Genomic DNA, 26,673 nt, shown 5'->3' on the forward strand with positions numbered 1-26,673 from the left:
TCTTGTGCTCTTTGTCGGAGAGCCGTCTTTCTTGTTTGCTCTGCCTGCCACCAAAGCATTAGCCTCTTCACATTGCATGTCTCAACTCCAGTCTAAAAGCCGTTTCTCTGTCTGACAACTCTCCACTCCTAAAGATTGGCCGCTTCGTGGGCGTGAACCTATTCAAGTAAGTAAGTAAATACATTTTTTAAATGTTAAAAAAACATGTATTATTAGCTAGCTGTGTGTAGGCTAATGAGCTGCTTGTTAGCTAGCTAGCTAGGCAACATTACATACTATAGGTAATTGAAATATTAGCTGAAATATCAGCTAGTTAGCTTCATATCAGCTTGTTACCTTGATGTGGGCCTATTTATCACTGTAAATGAAAAACTCGTGCTCCAAATGCCTTTGTAGAAAACAGCAATGGGAGTGGGTGAAATAATGTTCAGCTCCAGCCGTCAGAAAAGAGACAGCAGAAAAGAGAGTAGGTGTACTACTCGGATATGGAGAGCTGCGAAACGCCTGTCTACTAGTTAAGATGGGAAAATATTCTCCAGTTTTAGTCCCTAGAGAGAAACACTATGAAGACAGACATAGAGATAATAGTCAGGGCTGTCTAACTAATCAAATGAAGCCTGTTTCTTTGTGATGTCTGTCCTCGGATATGGAGAGCTGCGAAACGCCTGTCTGCAGACGAAGAGGTCCCAGTAAATGTCCCAAGAGACTGCTGGCACATGTTTGTATGCCATGGGTTGTACGTGTACTTACTGTATGTTGGCAAATGTTGTACACAATGTAGGCTACAAACGTATGCCACTGACCTTATGATTGTGTCTCTGTATACTAGCAAAATAATATAGAATCGGAAAACTAGACCCAGCGATGATTGGCTTTCCTCCATCTATTTTGTTTGTTCTTGCCCTGAAATAATGACACGCGGAACTATGTTTTATGAACGGAAGATTTTCAGGCAAATATCGGCTCCTCACCTGATTGGTTAATGGCAGTGGTGGCCGCTGTTACAGAGTCTAGTTGATAGGTAATCGACTAGCCGGACTGTTCCCCGGACTCCAGTTGTAGGGATTCGTACAATGCACAAACAAGGCTATTGAACCTGACATTGGTGTCTGTCGTTATTCCTTTATCTAACATACCATACTGAAACATGGTATCAGAAGTGACTCGGAAAACACAGGTTTGCTATTTTTGTAGCTAAGTACAGTATAGGCGCAGTTACGTTCCATATGCGAACACACGCCGTTTCCTACTCACAACACTGATCAACTTGTTGTTAGCTGCCTAGCTAGCATCACTACCTACGTCGATGACTGAAGGCAAAGAAATCTCATATTCCATCGCTATGGCAGCGAACATTCCGCCACCAAATCCCATGGTTCTCACAGGGGACTGGAATACTAATTGGGACAACTTCAGGGATGAATTCGAGGACTATGCGCTGGCGACCGGTCTACATGAGAAACCCAACGAGGTACAAGCAGCAACTCTGAGGAGTTTAATGGGCAGCGAATGCAGGCATATCTACCGGCACAATCTCACCCTCACAGCACGACAACAGTGAAGCAAAGGCTATATTGGATGCATTGGAGAATTACTTCAAACCCGCCAGAAACGTAATTTATGAGCGGTTCGTTTTCGGAAGCTGTAAACAGGAAGAGGGTGAGTCAGTACACAACTTTGTAACCCGTTTGAGAGAGAAATCCGCCACTTGTGAATACGGGGGATTGAAAGATGAATTGATTCGTGACGAAATAGTGCTGGGAATTGCAAATGAGGATATACGCTGGCGTCTACTGAGAGAGAGAGACTTAACAATTAGTAACTGCCATTGAAATGTGCAGCACTGCTGAAGTCACTGACATGAGAATGAGAGCAATGGAAATACGAAACCCCACGCTCCGACGTTGATACCGTTCACGCTGTTGCTAGGCAGACAATCAGACTAAACCAATCGAGGCAGAGCAATTCACCACGAACGGTGAACACAGAGAGCCCCGTAGCATGTAAATACTGTGGGAATACACACACACGTGGCAAAGAGCACTGCCCTGCCTACGGAAAACCATGCAGAGCTTGTGGAACTAATAATCATTTTGCAAAAGTGTGTCTCAAAAGCAAAAGAAGGGTGAGTGAGGGCAAGATTCACTGTGTTGATGATGTCATTCAATGTTCAGAGCTGAAAAGTGAAAGTGACATTTACATGCATGAATCCATTGGGGCTGTACACTCAAGAGGGAAGAAATGGTTTGTGACACTACGATTACACAACAAGCAACAACAATGTCAACTGGATTCTGGCACCTGACACACATCTATTGCCCAGCGATACTAGACTAAAGCTCTACTCAGGAGAGCTAATGAGCTCTATGGGCACCTTTGAGACCGAATGTGTTATTCGGGGACGCAAACACAAGCTGGAGTTTCAGATTGTAAAAACCAGTCAACATCCTCTCCTCTCAGGCTCTACATGCGAACGCCTGGGACTGATGCAGTTCACTGTACCAAATGACCTGCACATTGTGGATCATGTCCAGCATGGACCCCTGTCCAAAGAACAACTACTTAGCAGATATGACGATGTATTCAACATGCCCGTTGAATCTGTGCCTGGGGAGGTACACTTTGAAGTGGATGAGAGCATCACTCCAGTCCAGTGTGCTCCTCGCAATGTGCCCATTGCAATGAAAGTGGCTGTGAAGGCCCAGCTGGACAAGTATGAGTTCGATGGCCACATGACATCTGTGACTGAACCAACTGACTGGATCAGCAATATGGTCATAGTGAAAAAACCAGAGAAGCTGAGGGTCTGCATCGACCCAAAGCATCTGAACCAAGCACTGAAATGATCCCACTACATCATGCCGACACTAGAGGATGTCCTCTATAAGCTTCCCAAGGCCAGGATTTTCACCTTGGTGGATGCCCGAGATGCATTCCTTCAATGCAAGCTGGATGAAGAAAGCAGACTCATGACTACCTTCTGGACCCCCTGGGGTCGGAAACGCTGGCTCAAGCTCCCGTTTGGTGTCTCGGTGGTGCCTGAGATATACCAACGTAAGCAGCACGAGTTACTGGCTGGGCTCAAGGGCATTGAACCCATCGCAGATGATGTCCTGATCGTAGGCTGTGGTGAAGAAGCAGTACGCGACCACGATGTGAAGCTCCTGGCACTGATGGAGCGCTGCCGATCAGTTAAGCTTCGCCTTGGCCTGAAGAAGCTGCAGTTCAAGGTGAAAGACGTCCACTTCCAGTGCCACATTCTCTCGGCAAAAGGCCTGAAGCCGGACCCAGACAAGGTCAGAGCGATCCTCGACATGCCAAACCCGTCTGATGCAAAAGGAGTACAGCGTCTCATCGGCTTTGCAAACTATCTTGCAAAGTTCATGCCACACCTATCAGCAGTCTGTGAGCCTCTGCGCCGGTTGCTGGACGAGGCCGCAGTGCAGGAGATGAAATCTCTGACTTCATCCATGCCAGTGTTGCGCTACTACGACGTCATGAAGCCTGTCACAATCCAGAACGACTCCAGCCAAAGGGGACTTGGATGCTGCCTTATGCAGGAAGGCCAGCCCGTTGCATTTGCCTCGAGAGCGCTCACCCCCACCGAACAAAACTATGCACAAATTGAGAAAGAGTGCCTCAGCATCGTCTTCTCCTGCCAGCTATTCCATCACTACTTATATGGGCAAGACCTGGTCATCGCTGAAACTGACCACAAACCACTCATTGCCATATTCAGTAAACCTCTCCTCAACACGCCCTAGAGGCTTCAAAGCATGCTCCTGACTCTGCAAAACTACAGCCTGAAGGTCATTTACAAGCCAGGACCAGAGATGTACATCAGCGACACACTGAGCAGGGCAACAACACAATGTACAGGCAGAGGCACTGCCTATCAGCGGCAGGCCAACTGTTCGCTACAGCAGGAACAACAAGATGTTCAACAGATCAATCGGGCAGACTATTTAAACGTCACAGATCACCGCCTAGCCCAGATAAGGCAACACACTGACAAGGACGAACGCCTACAGTAACTGAAGTCCATGGCTCTCGCAGGTTGGCCATACATGAAAGAGGAGACACCTTTCACAGTGAGAGAATACTTGACCTTTCGAGATGAGATCAGCGTGCAAAATGGCATCTTGTTCAGAGGTCAGAAGGTCATTATTCCCAAATCACTACGTCCAGAGATGCTTACCCGCATACACTCCAGTCACGTTGGAGGTGATGCATGCTACCGCCAGGCTCGTGAAACATTATACTGGCCAAAGATGCAAGCAGAAATTAAAGGCTTTGTCAGCAACTGTACCACATGCAACGAGTACACTCATGAACAGCAAAAGGAAACCATGATGTCACACGAACTGCCCACAAGGGCCATGCAAATCGTCAGCATGGACTTATTCAGCCACAGACAAAAGGACTATCTTCTCATTGTTGATCACTACTCTGACTTTTGGGAAATTTAACTGCTCCCTGACTTGTCTGCAGAGACGGTCATAAAGCGCTGCAAGGCGCAGTTTGCAAGGCAAGGTCAGCCTGACAAGGTAATCACGGACAATGGCCCACAATTCACTGCACAGTTCAAGCGTTTCGCCTCAGAATGGGAGTTTGACCACGTGACCTCCTCTCCAAGACACCCAAAAGCAAATGGCAAGGCAGAATCAGCTGTCAAGATTGCAAAAAACCTGTTAAGCAGGGCCTTGCGCGACAGCAACGACCCATGGAAAACGATCTTACAGTGGAGGAACACACCCACTGAAAACATGGACAGCAGCCCAGCACAACGCCTTCTGTCCAGACGTCTGAAGACTACCATCCCCGTAGCTAACAAGCTACTTGAGCCCTGCGTCATGGTTGGCGTCACGGACAAACTGCGTCACAGAAAGCAGCTCGCTAAGTGCTTCTACGACCGGACTGCTCGGGACCTACCAGAGCTGGAGGTGGGTGAAACAATAAGGATGAAAACGCTGCCGGGAGACCACACAGGACTTTGGAGGCTGGGCACATGCCTGCAGAGAGTTGCACCACGTTCTTACCTGGTGGATGTTGGTGGCTCCCTCTATCGTCGCAATCGGGTGGATCTGCGCGTAGCAGAGCAGACAAACCAGAACACGCCATACACTCACCTAGATGAGCTGGATCACAGTCCAGGCCTAAGGGTAAGGGGTGCAGAATTGAGACATGGGCCAACTGAAGGTGAGGCTTCTACCCAAATCAAATCAAATCAAATTTATTTATATAGCCCTTCGTACATCAGCTGATATCTCAAAGTGCTGTACAGAAACCCAGCCTAAAACCCCAAACAGCAAACAATGCAGGTGTAAAAGCACGGTGGCTAGGAAAAACTCCCTAGAAAGGCCAAAACCTAGGAAGAAACCTAGAGAGGAACCGGGCTATGTGGGGTGGCCAGTCCTCTTCTGGCTGTGCCGGGTAGAGATTATAACAGAACATGACCAAGATGTTCAAATGTTCATAAATGACCAGCATGGTCAAATAATAATAAGGCAGAACAGTTGAAACTGGAGCAGCAGCACAGTCAGGTGGACTGGGGACAGCAAGGAGCCATCATGTCAGGTAGTCCTGGGGCACGGTCCTAGGGCTCAGGTCCTCCGAGAGAGAGAAAGAAAGAGAATTAGAGAGAGCATATGTGGGGTGGCCAGTCCTCTTCTGGCTGTGCCGGGTGGAGATTATAACAGAACGTGGCCAAGATGTTCAAATGTTCATAAATGACCAGCATGGTTGAATAATAGTAAGGCAGAACAGTTGAAACTGGAGCAGGAGCATGGCCAGGTGGACTGGGGACAGCAAGGAGTCCTCATGTCAGGTAGTCCTGGGACATGGTCCTAGGGCCCAGGCCAGTTGAAACTGGAGCAGCAGCATGGCCAGGTGGACTGGAGACAGCAAGGAGTCATCATGTCAGGTAGTCCTGGGGCATGGTCCTAGGGCTCAGGTCCTCCGAGAGAGAGAAAGAACGAGAGAAGGAGAGAATTAGAGAACGCACACTTAGATTCACACAGGACACCAAATAGGACAGGAGAAGTACTCCAGATAAACAAACTGACCCTAGCCCCCCGACACATAAACTACTGCAGCATAAATACTGGCTGAGACAGGCTGAGACAGGAGGGGTCAGGAGACACTGTGGCCCCATCCGAGGACACCCCCGGACAGGGCCAAACAGGAAGGATATAACCCCACCCACTTTGCCAAAGCACAGCCCCCACACCACTAGAGGGAAACCTACCCCACCAAGCTCTCCAGCTCGTGCCCCTAATCCTACCCCTGTCAGAGCCAATACTTACTCACGGGTGGGTCGGCTGTGCAAGCCACCAGACAGGCTTACTCTGTAAGCAAGGGACTGTTAACTTGCCCTTGGTTAATTAAAATCTATATTTGTTCTTAAATAATTAAATTGAAATTAAAAAAGGAAGATGACAACTGAAGTAAAAAAGAAAATGTAATGCTTTTTCTATTGTTAGGTGTGTTCCTCCACTGTTAAGAATTTAATGTTATGCCTTTATGTTTGCACGTTCTATTGAAAAGGATGATGTTACGGAGTCTAGTTGATAGGTAATCGACTAGCCGGACTGTTCCCCGGACTCCAGTTGTAGGGATTCGTACAATGCACAAACAAGGCTATTGAACCTGACATTGGTGTCTGTCGTTATTCCTTTATCTAACATATCATACTGAAACAGCCGCCAGCAATTTGCAGAAAGTAGAGCAAAGCTGAACTTTTTCTATCGCTCCGCTTGCAGCGTTCGCACCTCTCACCTTCCCACAATCCCCTGCTTATTGCTCCACGCGCTCCCGTTGAAAATGAATGGGGTCGGGACTTTGTCTGGCAAATCCGGAAGTGGTGGAAACCCTACGTAATGATTTCTGTGGGTAATGCTCGTTAGCTTTGGCCGATGCTCTTAGATGGCAATGCTTTGTGGCTAGTGTTGCTATCTACTTAATTAGCAGTGCTGAGGTGTGTTTGCTGCTATAACAATCACCTATTTAGCCTGGAAAAACACTCCTGTGTGTGGAGAGGAAAAGGAAATAGGGAAGTGTGAGTCACACATAGTCTACTCAGACTGAGACAATCTCTGGTCTTCTCTCATATGTAAACACATGCAGTACTAGAAGCCATAACTCTCGTTGACACACACATAACCATTGTCCTTCACTCTTCTTTCTGTGTCCATTCACCCCCCCCCCCTTTAACTGTTATAGTTGCACTAATCTCTTGTGACTGACTGTTAACATAATGTAAATTTAGTTAGTCAGATCCAGATGTATTGTCACCCTTGATAAAGATGAGAAAAAAAGAATGTATGAAGTACTGTCAATAATACAAATACTGAGCTATATTGTATTCCAAAAAAAAGGAAATTATATTATTTTATACTAATACAATTGCTCAGAGAGATTTTATTTAGCAAGTAATAAAAAACATGTGTTATTAAATACTCACTCGTTTTCAGCACCCTCCCCTTGAACCGCACTGAGCCGTTTTCTCAAATGTTTTATGAGATTGGAGAACACGTAGAGAGGGGTCGTATAGACCATTCCTTTCCAGATCCTTGATATCCTTCGGTCTGCACTTACAGACTACCCTCTTCAATTCAAACCACAGGTTTTCAATGGGTTTCAACTCTGTAGACGGAGATGACCATTGCAAAATGTTAATTCTGTGGCCAATTAACACATTTTCTGTGCGTATTTTGATGTGCACTTGGGGTTATTGTCTTGCTGGAAGATCCTCTTGTGGCCAAGCTTCTGCTTCCTGGCAGAGGCAGACAGGTTTTGGGCTAAAATGTTGTGGTACTTGGGGGAGTTCAAGCTGCTGTTGACCTTTAACAAGAGCCCCAGAGGAAGCAAAACAGCCCCAGAGCATCAAAGATCCACCACCACATTTTACAGTCAGTACGTGGTTCTTTTCTGCATATGCATCCTTCTTTCGATGCCAAACCTACCACTGGTTTGCATGGCCAAAGACCTCTGTTTTCGTGTGATCTGACCATAGCACCCGGTTCCAATCCAAGAGCCAATGTCGTTTAGAAAACTCCAGGTTTTTACATTTGTTGATTGCTCTCAATAAAGGACTTTTCTGGCAACCTTTCCAAAGTGCCTTTCGGCATGGAGGTGCCATCTAATTGTAGATTTGGAGACTTAGTGACCCGAAGATAACTATCTTCAATAGGCATACTATGCAATAACTACCTACAATTGCTCTTATATCCAAAAGCTAATAAGTCCACATTTAAACTGCTTCCTATCGACATGAAGTACAGATCTAAAAACCAACTGCGTTGAGGTCCCTGAACTCTCTTGAACTTGTCCATGCTATGCCAATTAGTTTACCAAACATCCCCTTCTAACTTGCATTAGCATCCAGGCTAGTGATCCCTCAGTGTGTTAGTGGACTGAGTTGTTCTCCAGTGCAACTGAGTAGTCTGCAGGGCTCAAGCTCCATTGTGGGTCAAACACAGAGCCCTCAAGATTCATCCGCCCATCCCTACTGAGCTCACACCATACCAGTTACACAACGGACCTGTGAAGACATGGAATAACACTCTCCGTCTTTCTCTCAGATTCATCTATCTCTGTCTCGTACACTCATTGCCCTCTCCTTTCACCTCTTTCTCTCTTTCCCGCTCTCCATTGCCCCCACAGTCACTGTGCCTCCATGTCAGTGCAACGAAGATCAACTGACCCCTTTCCCCTCCTCCCTCCCCTCTTGCTCTCAGAGTGAGAACATCAACATGACCAATGTATTTATCTTGCCTCCAGTCACTTTTAACCCTGTTTGCATGTACATACGTACAGATGTAGGACCTTAATTTGAGACAGTTTGCTACAGGAGGAAAATAAATCCCGCAGCAACATGATATGTGAATGATTATGTGGATTATAATTTATTGGTATTTTTGTAGGGGTTGATACATTTTTAAAGTCTGAAATTTCAAAGTGGAAATTACGAACTTCAGAAGCCTTTTTTTAAACCTCAAATACACTGAAAATTTAAAGTTAACTGGAATACAGAAAGTTCTCCTGCAACAAGGTGATCAAATTAAGATCCTACATCTGCTTCTCATTCACTTCAGTATCCCTGCACATTGTAATAATGGTACTGCCACTGGCCTGTATATAACTTGTATTCTTGTGTTTTTCTATATTATTACTTCAATTGTTGGGAAAGAGCTCGCAAGTAGAGGAGAGAGGGGTAAAGAGAGACACATGAGTAAGTTGTAGGAAGAGGTCAGCATTTCACTGTAGAGGAGAGAGGGGTAAAGAGAGACACATGAGTAAGTTGTAGGAAGAGGTCAGCATTTCACTGTAGAGGAGAGAGGGGTAAAGAGAGACACATGAGTAAGTTGTAGGAAGAGGTCAGCATTTCACTGTAGAGGAGAGAGGGGTAAAGAGAGACACATGAGTAAGTTGTAGGAAGAGGTCAGCATTTCACTGTAGAGGAGAGAGGGGTAAAGAGAGACACATGAGTAAGTTGTAGGAAGAGGTCAGCATTTCACTGTAGAGGAGAGAGGGGTAAAGAGAGACACATGAGTAAGTTGTAGGAAGAGGTCAGCATTTCACTGTAGAGGAGAGAGGGGTAAAGAGAGACACATGAGTAAGTTGTAGGAAGAGGTCAGCATTTCACTGTAGAGGAGAGAGGGGTAAAGAGAGACACATGAGTAAGTTGTAGGAAGAGGTCAGCATTTCACTGTAGAGGAGAGAGGGGTAAAGAGAGACACATGAGTAAGTTGTAGGAAGAGGTCAGTATTTCACTGTAGAGGAGAGAGGGGTAAAGAGAGACAAATGAGTAAGTTGCTCAACTTTGTTTCTAGGAAACCATACACAGAATATATCAGTTGACCAAATATTTAGGAAGAGGTCAGCATTTCATGGAGTCTATGAAGGAAAAGAAACACATTGAAAAAGTGGTAAGCAAGTTAGGTCCCAAAAAAACAGATCTTCACCAAGTCAAATTCTTGTATTGTGTTAAAGGTTTCATGATGCTTGTATTTGAACAAAACTAGATCATTTTAAGATTGTTCTATACAAAAGTTGGGGTTTCTATAATCTTCAATATGACCTCCTAAACCTGGAATGAAAGTGCATTCTTATAGCTGTGTGGGCTATTAGTCAAAGTGTTTGCCTTGGGGTTAGTTGATCCATTGGCCATGGGGTTAGTTGATCCATTGGCCATGGGGTAAGTTGATCCATTGGCCATGGGGTTAGTTGATCCATTGGCCATGGGGTAAGTTGATCCATTGGCCATGGGGTAAGTTGATCCATTGGCCATGGGGTAAGTTGATCCATTGGCCATGGGGTAAGTTGATCCATTGGCCATGGGGTTAGTTGATCCATTGGCCATGGGGTAAGTTGATCCATTGGCCATGGGGTAAGTTGATCCATTGGCCATGGGGTAAGTTGATCCATTGGCCATGGGGTTAGTTGATCCATTGGCCATGGGGTAAGTTGATCCATTGGCCATGGGGTAAGTTGATCCATTGGCCATGGGGTAAGTTGATCCATTGGCCATGGGGTTAGTTGATCCATTGGCCATGGGGTAAGTTGATCCATTGGCCATGGGGTAAGTTGATCCATTGGCCATGGGGTTAGTTGATCCATTGGCCATGGGGTAAGTTGATCCATTGGCCATGGGGTAAGTTGATCCATTGGCCATGGGGTAAGTTGATCCATTGGCCATGGGGTAAGTTGATCCATTGGCCATGGGGTAAGTTGATCCATTGGCCATGGGGTAAGTTGATCCATTGGCCATGGGGTAAGTTGATCCATTGGCCATGGGGTAAGTTGATCCATTGGCCATGGGGTTAGTTGATCCATTGGCCATGGGGTAAGTTGATCCATTGGCCATGGGGTAAGTTGATCCATTGGCCATGGGGTTAGTTGATCCATTGGCCATGGGGTAAGTTGATCCATTGGCCATGGGGTAAGTTGATCCATTGGCCATGGGGTTAGTTGATCCATTGGCCATGGGGTAAGTTGATCCATTGGCCATGGGGTAAGTTGATCCATTGGCCATGGGGTAAGTTGATCCATTGGCCATGGGGTAAGTTGATCCATTGGCCATGGGGTAAGTTGATCCATTGGCCATGGGGTAAGTTGATCCATTGGCCATGGGGTTAGTTGATCCATTGGCCATGGGGTAAGTTGATCCATTGGCCATGGGGTAAGTTGATCCATTGGCCATGGGGTTAGTTGATCCATTGGCCATGGGGTAAGTTGATCCATTGGCCATGGGGTAAGTTGATGCATTGGCCATGGGGTAAGTTGATCCATTGGCCATGGGGTAAGTTGATGCATTGGCCATGGGGTAAGTTGATGCATTGGCCATGGGGTAAGTTGATCCATTGGCCATGGGGTAAGTTGATCCATTGGCCATGGGGTAAGTTGATCCATTGGCCATGGGGTAAGTTGATCCATTGGCCATGGGGTAAGTTGAGCGAACGGTTGAGGCAGTGGCAAGTTGAGCAAATGTAAGTGATTTCTTCCCAGGTGCAATGCAAGGCATTATCACTGGGATATGAGGTAACAACAGGATATGACCTATGTTAAAAGTTTTTTTAAAGTACAAAGTGTTTGTTAGGTGTTAAGCTTGTGTTAAAAGATTATTAAAATGATTAGAAGACTAAAAGTGATTATGATATTGTTGAACTGTGTTTGAGAAATAAAGTTTGAGATGGTTTTAAAAAGGTAGCTGTATGATTTCATTCAGTACAGACGTTTGTAGGCGGCTTAACTTACCCTGTTCCGCAGCTCAACTCACCCAATACCACTTTTTTTGGACCAGCTATGTTTTCAGAACTGTTATGTTTACATGAATTCTAATCATTTCCAGGGATACACAACATCCTGAAATACACGCAGATATATTTGTTAGAAAGAATACTATATTTCTCTTGCTGAATGTCATTTTTAAAAAAAAGAATTGCTCAACACCCTACGGTTTTACACCTGCTGTATCCTGTGCATGTGACACTTGAAACCTTCTTGAGGAATTCACCAACCCTATGTTTGGCCATGCATGCATATATACAGTAACGACCTATAGCTTTCTCCTGTCCTCCCGTTCTACTGCTCTCTCACACACTCCATCTCTGTACTCAGCAGTCAGCACTATGTGAAATGTTTCATTGGGTGGGCGCGGGTCAGAGGTTATATCATTGAACCGGTAATACAGGAGTCAGAAGCTCTTACACCAGCCCCGAAGAGGAACCCTCTGAACCCTCCCTCAGTGCATGACTAATCGTTCTCTATCTCTATATCTCTGTCACTCTCTATCAATCAACATGTATATCTGTTATCTTTCTTGTCTTTTCCTTTGCTTCCCTCGACCCTCGTCCCCCTACCTCTCATCGAATTCTCGCTCACCAAATTGCCCACCTCGTCTCTCTTGTTTCGCTCTCCACAATTGTCCTTCACTCGACTTTCTATATCACTCTTTCTATACCCCTCCACTTCACTCTTTCTATACCCCTCCACTTCACTCTTTCTATACCCCTCCGCTTCACTCTTTCTATACCCCTCCACCTCACTCTTTCTATACCCCTCCACTTCACTCTTTCTATACCCCTCCACTTCACTCTTTCTATACCCCTCCACTTCACTCTTTCTCTCTCCTGTGTGTGAATGTAGCTTTCAAGGACTGACTCCTGGTAGTGTTTGATCTTGAGAGCTTAAAGAGAGAGAGAGAGAGAGCAGTGATTTGATGATTGCATGTCATGGCGTGTGGTATGCCGTGTGTACCATTGATTCCTATGTCAGGAGGGAGAGTGCTTGCGCCTGGCATGCAGGTGTCAGAATCAGACGCAGCCACAGAGGGGCTTTAATTCTGAAATCCCCAGACATCCCCCCAGCCCCGTGTGATCTATACAGAATGTCACTGCATTCTACGACTCTCACTAAGACGTATCATGGCATTTTAGTAAATGAGCTTTGGCACAGATAAAAGGAATAGGTAGACTGGATTATGGAAGAGACAGTTTGCTTTTGATGACTGGAGACAGTGGCTTATAGTGGAATGTTGTGCCAGTTCCATATATTGAACACATAATACCTAATTGTTATAATTGTTATGGGCGAACGCAGCAGGCATATGCTGCATCTGCATGCGGTATTAAACAGTCAACAGCCCTGAATTTCCATAGCCCCAATTTACCTGTGAGTCATTGCCTGTCAGTTGTCTGGAAATGAGAACTCTAACATACTGTGGTGTTAGAGGGCCACCTAGAGGGCCATCTTTCTAATTGTAAGTCGCTTTGGATACGAGCGTCTGCTAAATGACTAAAATAGAGCGCTAAATGCCTAAACTGGAGTGTGCTGTCTCTGATTTACTCTCGCGCTATCTCTCTCAGAACGATCTTCTTCACCCTAACCACTTAAGCTTCAAGATTGGTCACTCAACCGAGGCTGCTCTTCTCTGTGTAACGGAAGCTCCTCTCTCTCCTGTTCTCCTCCTCCTAAATCTATCCACTGCCTTCGACACCGTGAACCATCAGATCCTCCTCTCCACCCTCTCAGGGCTGGGCGTCTCAGGCTCTATTAGATCCTCCTCTCCACCCTCTCAGGGCTGGGCGTCTCAGGCTCTATCAGATCCTCCTCTCCACCCTCTCAGGGCTGGGCGTCTCAGGATCTATCAGATCCTCCTCCCCACCATCTCAGGGCTGGGCGTCTCAGGCTCTATCAGATCCTCCTCCCCACCATCTCAGGGCTGGGCGTCTCAGGCTCTATCAGATCCTCCTCTCCACCCTCTCAGACCTGGGCGTCTCAGGCTCTATTAGATCCTCCTCTCCACCCTCTCAGGGCTGGGCGTCTCAGAATCTATCAGATCCTCCTCTCCACCCTCTCAGGGCTGGGCGTCTCAGCTCCTACACACTCCTGCCAGGTGACGTGGGGAAGATTGGTGTCTGCACAATGTACTCTCACTACTGGCATCCCCCAGGGCTCAGTTCTAGGCCTCTTCTCTCTATACACCAAGTCACTCGGCTCCGTCATATCCTCCATATCCTCCATGGTCTCTCCTATCATTGCTATGCGGATGACACTCAACTACTTTTCTCCTTCCCCCTTCTGACACCCAGGTAGAGACACGCATCTCTGCGTGCCTGGCAGATATCTCAGCTTGTATGTTGGCCCACCACCTCAAGCTCAACATCAACAAAACAGAGCGGCTCTTCCTCCCGGGGAAGGCCTGCCTGATCCAAGACCTCTCCATCACAGTTGACAACTCCGTGGTGCACCCCTCCCAGAGTGCAAAGAACCTTGGCGTGACCCTTGACAACACCTTGTCGTTCTCTGCAAACAGCAAAGCAGTGACACGCTCCTGCAGATTCATGCTCTGCAACATCCGTAGAGTAAAACCCTACCTCACACAGGAAGCGGTGCAGGTCCTAATTCAGGCACTTCTTATCTCCCGTCAGGACAACTGCAACTCGCTGTTGGCTGGGCTCCCCGCTTTTGCCATCAAACCCCTGCAACTTACCCAGAACGCTGCGCCCCGCCTGGCTACAGAACACAATCCCAAATTCTCCCACTTCACCCCGCTCCTCCACACTCTCCACTAGCTTCAAGTCAAAGCTCACATTCACTCACCCCATCCCTCATTTTCGTGAACTTACACTTGCACATGACTCTTTTCCTCCTAACTCGCTCTGACTTTGCTAATAGCTACTTTATTGAGGAGAAATGTACTTACTATTTTACCTTTATTTAACTAGGCAAGTCAGTTAAGAACAAATTGTTATTTTCAAGGACAACCTAGGAACAGTGGGTTAACTGCCTGTTCAGGGGCAGAATGACAGATTTGTACATCAGCTCAGGGGTTTGAATTTGCAACCTTGCGGTTACTAGTCTAACACTCTAACCACTAGACTAGCCTACTATGACTGTGACATGTGGTTATCTCACCTACCCGAATGCACTAACTGTAAGTCACTCTGGATAAGAGTGTTTGCTAAATGACTAAATAATGATGTAAATCTAGTGGACACAGTTCGATAAGACTTCAATTTTCTCTGGTACTAAATTGGTGCCCTCTAGTGTTCACAGTTAGGTAATGCGTCTTCCTTCACTATATTTATTTGCTGAGGTGGAGAGAGCGTGGCTCTTTTGACTCCCTCTATCCATTTGTTCTACTTAAATCTCCTGTTCATACTTGCCATATTAGCACACCTACTGAAATATATTGCCCATAATCATGTCACTTCAACAGAACTTCAGATATGATGAAGATATGAGGAATTTGAGAATATATTCTGATACTTCTCTAATTGTGTGCTTCACTATTCCTGTTGGATCACTGAAATGAATAGGGATATTCTGTAGAATACAGACCTTTAACTGACCCCACCTCTCCCTCTCTATCCATCTCTCTGGGAGAAAATGTCTGTGACTCTAGCTGTGTATCATCTGTGTGTTCCCCTCAGGGGGTTATTAGGGAGGAATGTCCCCATTGTCAAGCACAATGTGACTGAACCGTAACCATCGTCAACACAACCTCCCTGCAGGTGACGCCTTCCTCCGTTTCCACTTCCACGTGACCGCAGATCCACCTTCTCTTTCTCTGTCTCTCGTTTTTGGTCTCTCTCGCTCTCCTCTCTCTCCCCCACCTTGTGCCCTCTGTCTCTCTCTACCTATAAACAACTACATCATCATCCCCCTCTCTCTCGTTCTCACTGTAGCACCCCATTCTCCTTATCTTTTATCAGGGAGTCATACTGAGACCAAAGTCTCTTATACAGATGAGCCCTGAATGAGATGAATTACAAATAAATCCACACATCAAAATATAAATGCAAATTGCAAGCAGAAAGAAAAACAGGGTCATAAAAAACAAAACACATTTATCGGAAGTCAGGTCCTCAGTCAGCTTCTTGAATCGCCCTACAGGCACCAGAACATCACATTTAAGAACATGTTGAAGATTGTTCCACAAATAAAGTGCAAGAAACACTTAAAGCTCATTTACTTAACCCCGTAGAGACCAAAGGAATTTCCAGAGTTAGCCATCCCCGAGACCGGGTGTGGTAACTAGTATGGCTAATGTTGAGTAAGTATGTTAGGGACAGTGGAACTTTTTTTGTAAAAGGGCATTATAAATGAATCAACCTATGTGTCATCAAAGAGGGCCAACCAACTTTCTGGTAGAGAATGCAGAGATGAACACTAAAATGGTCGCCTGTAATAAAGCGCAGTGCGCTATGATAACCTGCATCTAACGGATTTCATGAAGTAGCAGCTGTGTTCGGATAGAGGATGTCGCCATCGTCTAGGCCTGATGGGAACGTTGACTGAATCTGAATCTGCGTCCTACTATTTAGTGAGAGGCAGGAAGTATTTATATCGAAGAGGCACACTTTCATTCTCAGCTTCTTAAACTAACTCATCAATAGGATTTTTAAAAGGCAGCCTTTCATCTTTCCAGATGCCCAGATATTTGTAAGCACGATCAATATGAACACCATCCACAGTACACATGCATAAATCATCAGTTATTTGTATGCTCTCTATAGAACAACAAATACTTTGTTTTACCTGCATTCGATATTCATTTCAGGTCAGTAAAGTGTTTATGTAATGCAATAAAGGCAGATTGTAGTTCACATAGGGCCTGGTCAGCTGTGGGGGCAATAGCATACACAACAGTATCATCGGCATACAAGTTTAGGTTACATTTATTTTGACAGACGCGTCAATATCGTTCATGTGAACAATAAAAAGTACAGGACTCAGAATAGACCCCTGCTGGACGCCTTTCTTAATATCCAGGAAACCTGCTCTTTCTCTCACTTCATGTGCACTTTAACCTCTTGTCCTCTTCCCTCCGTCCATCTCATGATAATTCATGATCTTTTCTTCGAAAGCAGGGTACAGGACCACATAATCAACCCACTTATAATCAATCCACTTGACTGCATGATGATGTAGTGAACCACGATGAGCTTCACTGCCATAATGAAAAACTCTCAGTCATCATCATTCACGACATGTCCCTTGTCATTCTAAGAAATGCCCTTCATGTTAATTTGAGTGTGAGAACCTTCCGATTCTCAGTGGATTCTCAGAATTGAGGCAGTGTCTCTCTCACACAGTGTGGTCCCCTTGTGATTCACCAGTTCAGAACGTCTCAGTGCTTTCTGTGAGGAGAGGGAGAGGAGAGAGAGAGAGAGAGAGAGAGAGAGAGAGAGAGAGAGAGAGAGAGAGAGAGAGAGAGAAGAGGATGATGAGAGAGGGAACACGTCAGTCTTCTGTTGATTGATGAGTCAGAGGAGCTCAGAGTTCCGTGACCCTTGACCTTACCCTGCCATTAGCAGAACAGATGTGGGGGATGTGGGGTATGCCCCTTAACACCCCATAACCACTTGTTACTTTCCTATTGACTTCTCTCTCACAACAACCTTTACAAATTCAATCCAGTCCAGTCAAGTCCAGTCCTGTTCAGTACACTCTCTCTCTTTGACACTCTTGTCTGTCTTGTCTTGTCTTGTCTTGTCTTGTCTTGTCTTGTCTTGTCTTGTCTTGTCTTGTCTTGTCTTGTCTGTTGTCTTGTCTGTCTGTCTGTCTGTCTGTCTGTCTGTCTGTCTGTCTGTCTGTCTGTCTGTCTGTCTGTCTTTCACGGTTCTATTCCATGTCTAGTTTGGCTAATCAATGCGTTTTATTGCCACTCTAGAGAACACCCAGTGCATGATTGATATTACAACAAATCCACACAGTTTCTAACAGTGTGTAATCGCCTCTATGAACATGAATTTTCAGTCTTGTTCCAGTTGCCTTCCTAGCTCTCAGTTTGGCTGAAAAAGCCTGGTATTAGCAGGGGTTGGGGCCATACTGTTGGGCATCCCCTCCAATGCGCCAGGAAAAATGCCCCAGCTGCCCCTTTCTCTGTCACACTGACATACACAGATACACACGGGGACAGTCAAGGTATACTGGTGGCATAGCATATGAATATGGTGCATATACTGGTGGCATAGCATATGAATACGGTGCATATACTGGTGGCATAGCATATGAATATGGTGCATATACTGGTGGCATAGCATATGAATATGGTGCATATACTGGTGGCATAGCATATGAATATGGTGCATATACTGGTGGCATAGCATATGAATACGGTGCATATACTGGTGGCATAGCATATGAATACGGTGCATATACTGGTGGCATAGCATATGAATATGGTGCATATACTGGTGGCATAGCATATGAATATGGTGCATATACTGGTGGCATATCATATGAATACGGTGCATATACTGGTGGCATAGCATATGAATATGGTGCATATACTGGTGGCATAGCATATGAATACGGTGCATATATTGGTGGCATAGCATATGAATATGGTGCATATACTGGTGGCATAGCATATGAATATGGTGCATATACTGGTGGCATAGCATATGAATATGGTGCATATACTGGTGGCATAGCATATGAATACGGTGCATATACTGGTGGCATAGCATATGAATATGGTGCATATACTGGTGGCATAGCATATGAATATGGTGCATATACTGGTGGCATAGCATATGAATATGGTGCATATACTGGTGGCATAGCATATGAATACGGTGCATATACTGGTGGCATAGCATATGAATATGGTGCATATACTGGTGGCATAGCATATGAATATGGTGCATATACTGGTGGCATAGCATATGAATATGGTGCATATACTGGTGGCATAGCATATGAATACGGTGCATATACTGGTGGCATAGCATATGAATACGGTGCATATACTGGTGGCATAGCATATGAATATGGTGCATATACTGGTGGCATAGCATATGAATATGGTGCATATATTGGTGGCATAGCATATGAATACGGTGCATATACTGGTGGCATAGCATATGAATACGGTGCATATACTGGTGGCATAGCATATGAATACGGTGCATATATTGGTGGCATAGCATATGAATACGGTGCATATACTGGTGGCATAGCATATGAATACGGTGCATATATTGGTGGCATAGCATATGAATACGGTGCATATATTGGTGGCATAGCATATGAATACGGTGCATATATTGGTGGCATATGAATAGCATATATTGGTATAGAATGAACGGTGCATATATTGGTGGCATAGCATATGAATACGGTGCATATATTGGTGGCATAGCATATGAATACGGTGCATATATTGGTGGCATAGCATATGAATATGCATATTGGTGGCATAGCATATGAATACGGTGCATATATTGGTGGCATAGCATATGAATACGGTGCATATATTGGTGGCATAGGTGCATATATTGGTGGCATAGCATATGAATACGGTGCATATATTGGTGGCATAGCATATGATATATTGGTGGTAGCATATATGCATATTGGTGGCATAGCATATGAATACGGTGCATATATTGGTGGCATAGCATGAATGAATTGGTATAGCATATGGTGCATATATTGGTGGCATAGCATATGAATACGGTGCATATATTGGTGGCATAGCATATGAATACGGTGCATATATTGGTGGCATAGCATATGAATACGGTGCATATATTGGTGGCATAGCATATGAATACGGTGCATATATTGGTGGCATAGCTTATGAATACGGTGCATATATTGGTGGCATAGCATATGAATACGGTGCATATATTGGTGGCATAGCATATGAATACGGTGCATATACTGGTGGCATAGCATATGAATACGGTGCATATATTGGTGGCATAGCATATGAATATGGTGCATATATTGGTGGCATAGCATATGAATACGGTGCATATATTGGTGGCATAGCATATGAATACATATATTGGTGGGTGCATATATTGGTGGCATAGCATATCAATACGGTGCATATATTGGTGGCATAGCATATCAATACGGTGCATATATTGGTGGCATAGCATATGAATACGGTGCATATATTGGTGGCATAGCATATGAATACGGTGCATATATTGGTGGCATAGCATATCAATACGGTGCATATATTGGTGGCATAGCATATGAATACGGTGCATATATTGGTGGCATAGCATATGAATAGCATATGAATACGGTGCATATATTGGTGGCATAGCATATCAATACGGTGCATATATTGGTGGCATAGCATATGAATACGGTGCATATATTGGTGGCATAGCATATGAATACGGTGCATATACTGGTGGCATAGCATATGAATACGGTGCATATATTGGTGGCATAGCATATCAATACGGTGCATATATTGGTGGCATAGCATATGAATACGGTGCATATATTGGTGGCATAGCATATGAATACGGTGCATATATTAGCATATGAATGTGCATATATTGGTGGCATAGCATATGAATATGATATATTGGTGGTGCATATATTGGTGGCATAGCATATGAATACGGTGCATATATTGGTGGCATAGCATATGAATACGGTGCATATATTGGTGGCATAGCATAGCATATGAATACGGTGCATATATTGGTGGCATAGCATATGAATACGGTGCATATATTGGTGGCATAGCATATGAATACGGTGCATATATTGGTGGCATAGCATATGAATACGGTGCATATATTGGTGGCATAGCATATGAATACGGTGCATATATTGGTGGCATAGCATATGAATACGGTGCATATATTGGTGGCATAGCATATGAATACGGTGCATATATTGGTGGCATAGCATATCAATACAGTGCATATATTGGTGGCATAGCTTATGAATACGGTGCATATATTGGTGGCATAGCATATCAATACGGTGCATATATTGGTGGCATAGCATATGCATAAGCATGTAATGAAATGCACACTAGAGCTTTTAAGGTAGTACTGATGGCTGGTGAATATACAGTGAAAGGCATGTCCTGGTGCATGCATGGATGGTATAGCTCATGCAGTTGAAGCTTTTAAGGTAGTACTGATGGCTGGTGAATATACAGTGAAAGGCATGTCCTGGTGCATGCATGGATGGTATAGCTCATGCAGTTTAAGCTCGTACTAATAGGCACGACACAGCACGTGCTAGTGCATTAATTACGTGTAGCAAGCTAGATGCGTGGATTACAGGTCTAGACATGTGCTCTTCCGATATGTGCAGTGCAGTATATATGCTATTGCTATGTACACTAGAAACGGTATTCCTATGTATCTAGTGGAGCATGGCAGATAATGGCTAGTAATGGGTATTATTCTCTCTGGACATGTGTGGCGGGGTGGACATGTATTACACAGAAACACAGTGGGATACACAACTCTATTCCCCCCTCTGTCATATGTGTCAGGGTGATAGTAGTGAGTCCTTTCCAGAGAATCCGCTCCAGGTCATAGTGTTTGCCCTCTGTTGTCAGAGAGAGCACAGCTCCTCACTCACCAGGGGGAGGAAGTGCTAGCTGGACTCACAGAGTGTGAAAGAGAGAGAGAGAGAGAGAGAGAGAGAGAGAGAGAGAGAGAGAGAGAGAGAGAGAGAGAGAGAGAGAGAGAGAGAGAGAGAGAGAGAGAGAGAGAGAGAGAGAGAGAGAGAGAGAGAGAGAGAGAGAGAGAGAACAAGAGAGGAGAGTCACGACTAAGTGTTGGATTTTGACATTGACCTCACTGCTGCAGTGTGTTTGATGGGTTAGTTGATGATTCTTTTTGGTTGTTTATGGTGTATGCTTGAATGTTGCATTTGTGACAGTGGAAGTTGGTTACTTTATACAGTCGGTGTTGTGTGAGTGATGTGTGTATGATGGTGATTTGGTGTGTGTGTGTTGATACGTGAGTTGTGTGTTGTCTGTGAGGCGTGTGTTTGATGGTGCTGGGTAACTGGGCTGTTGGGGCTATGTATCGGCGGTCGCCCTGTCACAGAAGCAGGGCCCACTTTGACTTTAGCGAGGACGTCGTCAAGGGACTCCATGCCTCCAGCCACACTCACAGGTCAGACCGATGATATACTGTACCTCTCTGCCTTCCCATCTCTCTCTCTCTCTCTCTCTCTCTCTCTCTCTCTCTCTCTCTCTGTCTCTGCATCTCTCGTTCTCCCTCTCTCTCTCGTCATTTACCTGCCTTTCTGTCCTTCTCCCTGTCTCTCTCTCAGATCTTTCTCTCGTGGTTCTTTGCTATTCTCATGTTCCGATTAGTGTGTGATGTGTTGCCAGTATGCTCATGTCATCTTTACAGTGCTTGTTGTGCTTGCTTTTCAGTCCTCACTCTCCCCTCTATGTGCCCCCCCCCCCGATACAGTCTCTAGCTATATCTCTGAAGTGGATTAGGAATATGAGTTTGTGTGTGTGAGGGAGGGAGGAGTGAGTGAGTGAATAATATAGCTTGAGTGTGTGGCATTTGGTTTGTTTACACTGTTGTGGTGTGAGTCTATATAGTAGGCAGTTCTGGACTACTGGTCTATCCAGATTCAGCTGTGCTGCTGTTACCTAAAGCTCACCTCCAGTACTGTCCCTGATGTAATGCAATTTCCTTAATGTAGCCCGCTGATAACGCAACTAAACACTCCCAGCAGGATGTGGACTAGCGCTCTACTGTTCCACTGTGCCTCTCAAATGTTTCATGTCACCCTCCTTGTCTATCCAAGCGACAGTTATTCTCTCCAACACCGCTCTGCAACTGCTTATGTTTATAACGTGCAAACACAGTATGCTCTACAAAGCCAATATTGCTTATGAAGAGTTATTTCTGTTTTGAATGGATTTGCATTGCAGAGATACACACATGACTCTTTCACGTGACTCTGACCAGGAGTCATGGTGAAATTGTAGATTGTTGTTGTGGCGAAGCAGAGAGAGGGGGCAGCAGGCAAGACGCGCATGGGTCCAACCCAGCCAGTTGAGTAGCAGGTAGCCTTGGCTGAGACTGGTTCCGTGGTCCCTCAGGCCTCTGGCTGCAGATATCTATGGATGTGTGGGCCACTGGGCTCCAGGGTAGTACAGGTTCAACCACAGCAGCAGCATTGGGTTCTGGCTGCAGGTCTCATGGTTAAGGAGTTTCTCCATAGCCACAGCAGCAGTACTGACCTGTTGAGACTCCAGCCAGACCAGAACCCACCTTTTAAGAACCAAGGTTTCCTGTGGAAAGTATTGTACAGTCAAGTCAGTGCATGTGGAAGTGGAAAGAACCACACAGTCAGATGTGTGTGTGTGTGTGTGTGTGTGTGTGTGTGTGTGTGTGTGTGTGTGTGTGTGTGTGTGTGTGTGTGTGTGTGTGTGTGTGTGTGTGTGTGTGTGTGTGTGTGTGTGTGTGTGTGTGTGTGTGTGTGTGTGTGTGTGTGTGTGTGTGTGTGTGTGTGTGTGTGCGTGTGCGTGCGTGCGTGTCTGACACGTGACAGGGATAGTTAGTATACACTTGTGCTTGTCTGTTCATGTGAGCACGTATCTGTGCGGAGTTTGTGTGTGTTGTGATACTGTGGTCTATCTGAGTCTGTGTGTGTTGTGATACTTTGGTCTATCTGAGTCTGTGTGTGTTGTGATACTTTGGTCTATCTGAGTCTGTGTGTGTTGTGATACTGTGGTCTATCTGAGTTTGCTTCTGCATACATCCTGTAGGAAGCCGTGTGCTGGTGATGGTGATGATGATGATGGTGATGATGGTGATGATGGTGACTATGACAACACAAGAATGAACAACATAGTGAGAAGTGGTTGTTGAATTACTACCAGGAGACTAGGGAACAAATCCTGTTTCGGACCACCTAGAGAGGTTTTCCCTTCACACACGTACGCACGATTAGACAGACAGACAGACAGACAGACAGACAGACAGACAGACAGACAGACAGACAGACAGACAGACAGACAGACAGACAGACAGACAGACAGACAGACAGACAGACAGACAGACAGACAGACAGACAGACAGACAGACAGACAGACAGACAGACAGACAGACAGACAGACAGACAGACAGACAGACAGACAGACAGACAGACAGACAGACAGACAGACAGACAGACAGACAGACAGACAGACAGACAGACAGACAGACAGACAGAGGAGTGAAGGCTAACTCAAAGCAGAGTTTAACCTAAGGGTAACTTGACTTTGTACACAGCCCATGGAATGAATGCCATTTAAATCAAGTTCTGTTTAGTTATGCAGCCAAGCCATGGAACACACTCTCTCGCCTGCTCTCCCACTCACTCCCTGCTCTCTCTCTCTCTCTCTCACTCTCACAAAATCATGTGACATAGTGAATTATGATCTGACACGGCTAACCGTACGTCTCTCACAATGAGGATGTCTGGAAGAGAGAGAAAGAGAGATGTAAATAAGAATGTTTTGTTTGTTGTTGTTTATTCAAAAGCGTCCTTTTATTTGCCTATATGACGGCTTTGCAACGTCATAGTTTCTAGATTCGCTTTGTTGGCCGCTTAAGTGTGCATTTGTAAATTCACTCTAAAGTGTCAAAGTGCACTCTGGGCATTCACAAATTCTGAGCGTTGTCATATTGTTTGTTTGTAAATTGAGTGTTCAGAGTGTTCAGAGTGTTCAGAGTGTACTGTCCGAGGAGTACAGCTGATACAATATTGTTTGTTTGTAAATTGAGTGTTCAGAGTGTACAGAGTGTTCAGAGTGTTCAGAGTGTTCAGAGTGTACAGAGTGTTCAGAGTGTTCAGAGTGTACACTGAACACTGGCCGAGGAGTACAGCTGATACGAGCGTTCTGACCGTTCTGACAATGGCAGCCTGGCACCCTAAAGGCTAAAGTTGGCTAGCTTGCTAGCTACTTCCAGGCACAAATGAGAGAACACGTCGCTCTAAACATTTTACTCGCCCTAGCAGAGTAAAGATCTTGGTTAGTTAATAACTGTGTAACTGGCAACAATTTCATGAAGTTTTTCAGCCGATGTTTAACCACACCTGTCATAACAACTGAGTTCAGGATGTTTGTAAATTCCTCAATTTTTGGGGCGCTCTGGCACTCACAAACCAGAGTGCTCTGAAATCGGAATAGATTGCTAGTGTGAAATTACTTCAACCGAATGTTCATTCTTGAGCATTTTCAGTGTGCTATCTCCAGATACTTCCACCTCATTTCTAATTCATCAACTGAATATGTTTCTGCTCACTACACTGCATCTCTTATCATGTCAAGGCCGAGCCCTTTATTCTGCCATCATCAAGGCCATGTCCATCAAACTGATGCAGAGCCATGGTGGTTGTATTGTAGCAGACGTGTGTCGTCTCTATTCTCTGACTCGGTCACGTGTGCAGAGTGTGGGCTGGACTGAGTTTGGGAACTGAACGCTCAATGCTCTTCCTTCCCACCACCAGAACCATGCAGGCCAGACTAGAGCTTTTGGAAAAACACACTGATTGGGAATTCCGAGGAATTGGCCCTTTTTTTGCCTCCAGTCCCAGGAAGTAGCCTGAAGGATTTGGCAAAGTTTACCACCAAAAAGAGTTGAGTGATGAAATGCAGTCACTACACCAGAAGTGATCAGTGCTTATGTTGTCCCTGGCTTGTCAGAACACTCAGCATGTTGAACTGTGTATGTCTGCTGTGTGTGTGTGTGTGTGCATGCTGTGTGCGTTTTGTCGTGTCTGACACCTCTGTGGCTGTTTTCCTCTCTGTGTTATAAAACTGCCGTCTCAGTCTGGCCGTGTAGACTGTGGTGCCATGGAGACAGACGCGTCCTGTTTATCCATGCAGCTCTAGTAGTAATTCCACAACAGGAAGTCTCAGTAAATAGGCCTTCTCAATGATTCCCTCGGTGTTTTCTGACTCCCATCTTACTGTACCTGGCTGAGAATGTGTACTAATTACTGCATGTGCGCATTTACTGTCTACATTACTGTCCACTGCTTTACTGAGAACATTTTTTATTTAAAATAATGTGTGTGTTGGTGAGATTTCTCTGCATATCATGATGACCCTTACAGAAAAACCACATGGATTTCACATGTAAACACGTGGAGTGTTCCAAAAACACTTCATATTATTTCTATTACCCCATACAGTACCAGTCAAAGGTTTGGACACACCTACTCTATGTACTATATACAGTACCAGTCAAAGGTTTGGACACACCTACTCTATGTCAAATCAAATCAAATCACATTTATTTATATAGCCCTTCGTACATCAGCTGATATCTCAAAGTGCTGTACAGAAACCCAGCCTAAAACCACAAACAGCAAACAATGCAGGTGTAAAAGCACGGTGGCTAGGAAAAACTCCCTAGAAAGGCCAAAACCTAGGAAGACACCTAGAGAGGAACCGGGCTATGTGGGGTGGCCAGTCCTCTTCTGGCTGTACCGGGTAGAGATTATAACAGAACATGACCAAGATGTTCAAATGTTCATAAATGACCAGCATGGTCAAATAATAATAAGGCAGAACAGTTGAAACTGGAGCAGCAGCACAGTCAGGTGGACTGGAGACAGCAAGGAGCCATCATGTCAGGTAGTCCTGGGGCACGGTCCTAGGGCTCAGGTCAGTTGAAACTGGAGCAGGAGCATGGCCAGGTGGACTGGGGACAGCAAGGAGTCCTCATGTCAGGTAGTCCTGGGACATGGTCCTAGGGCCCAGGCCAGTTGAAACTGGAGCAGCAGCATGGCCAGGTGGACTGGGGACAGCAAGGAGTCATCATGTCAGGTAGTCCTGGGGCATGGTCCTAGGGCTCAGGTCCTCCGAGAGAGAGAAGGAGAGAATTAGAGAACGCACACTTAGATTCACACAGGACACCGAAT

General features: G+C 45.3%; 1 protein-coding gene across 3 annotated transcripts in view; it reads left to right on the forward strand.

Moving 5' to 3' along the window:
* LOC124038034 (cAMP-specific 3',5'-cyclic phosphodiesterase 4B-like) overlaps positions 1-26,673 on the forward strand; it is a 240,049-nt gene that overhangs the window by 125,259 nt on the left and 88,117 nt on the right. Inside the window, exon 1 of one of the 3 annotated variants that reach the window (XM_046353408.1) lies at positions 21,572-21,908. The exons of the other annotated variants lie outside the window; for them this stretch is intronic. Coding sequence (XP_046209364.1) covers positions 21,784-21,908 — 125 coding nt within the window. The 5' untranslated portion in view covers positions 21,572-21,783. Of the gene's footprint in view, positions 1-21,571; positions 21,909-26,673 lie in introns of those variants that run through there. 3 annotated transcript variants of the gene reach the window in all.

The sequence above is a fragment of the Oncorhynchus gorbuscha genome, linkage group LG06 (assembly GCF_021184085.1).
Source record: "Oncorhynchus gorbuscha isolate QuinsamMale2020 ecotype Even-year linkage group LG06, OgorEven_v1.0, whole genome shotgun sequence".
NCBI lineage: Eukaryota > Metazoa > Chordata > Actinopteri > Salmoniformes > Salmonidae > Oncorhynchus > Oncorhynchus gorbuscha.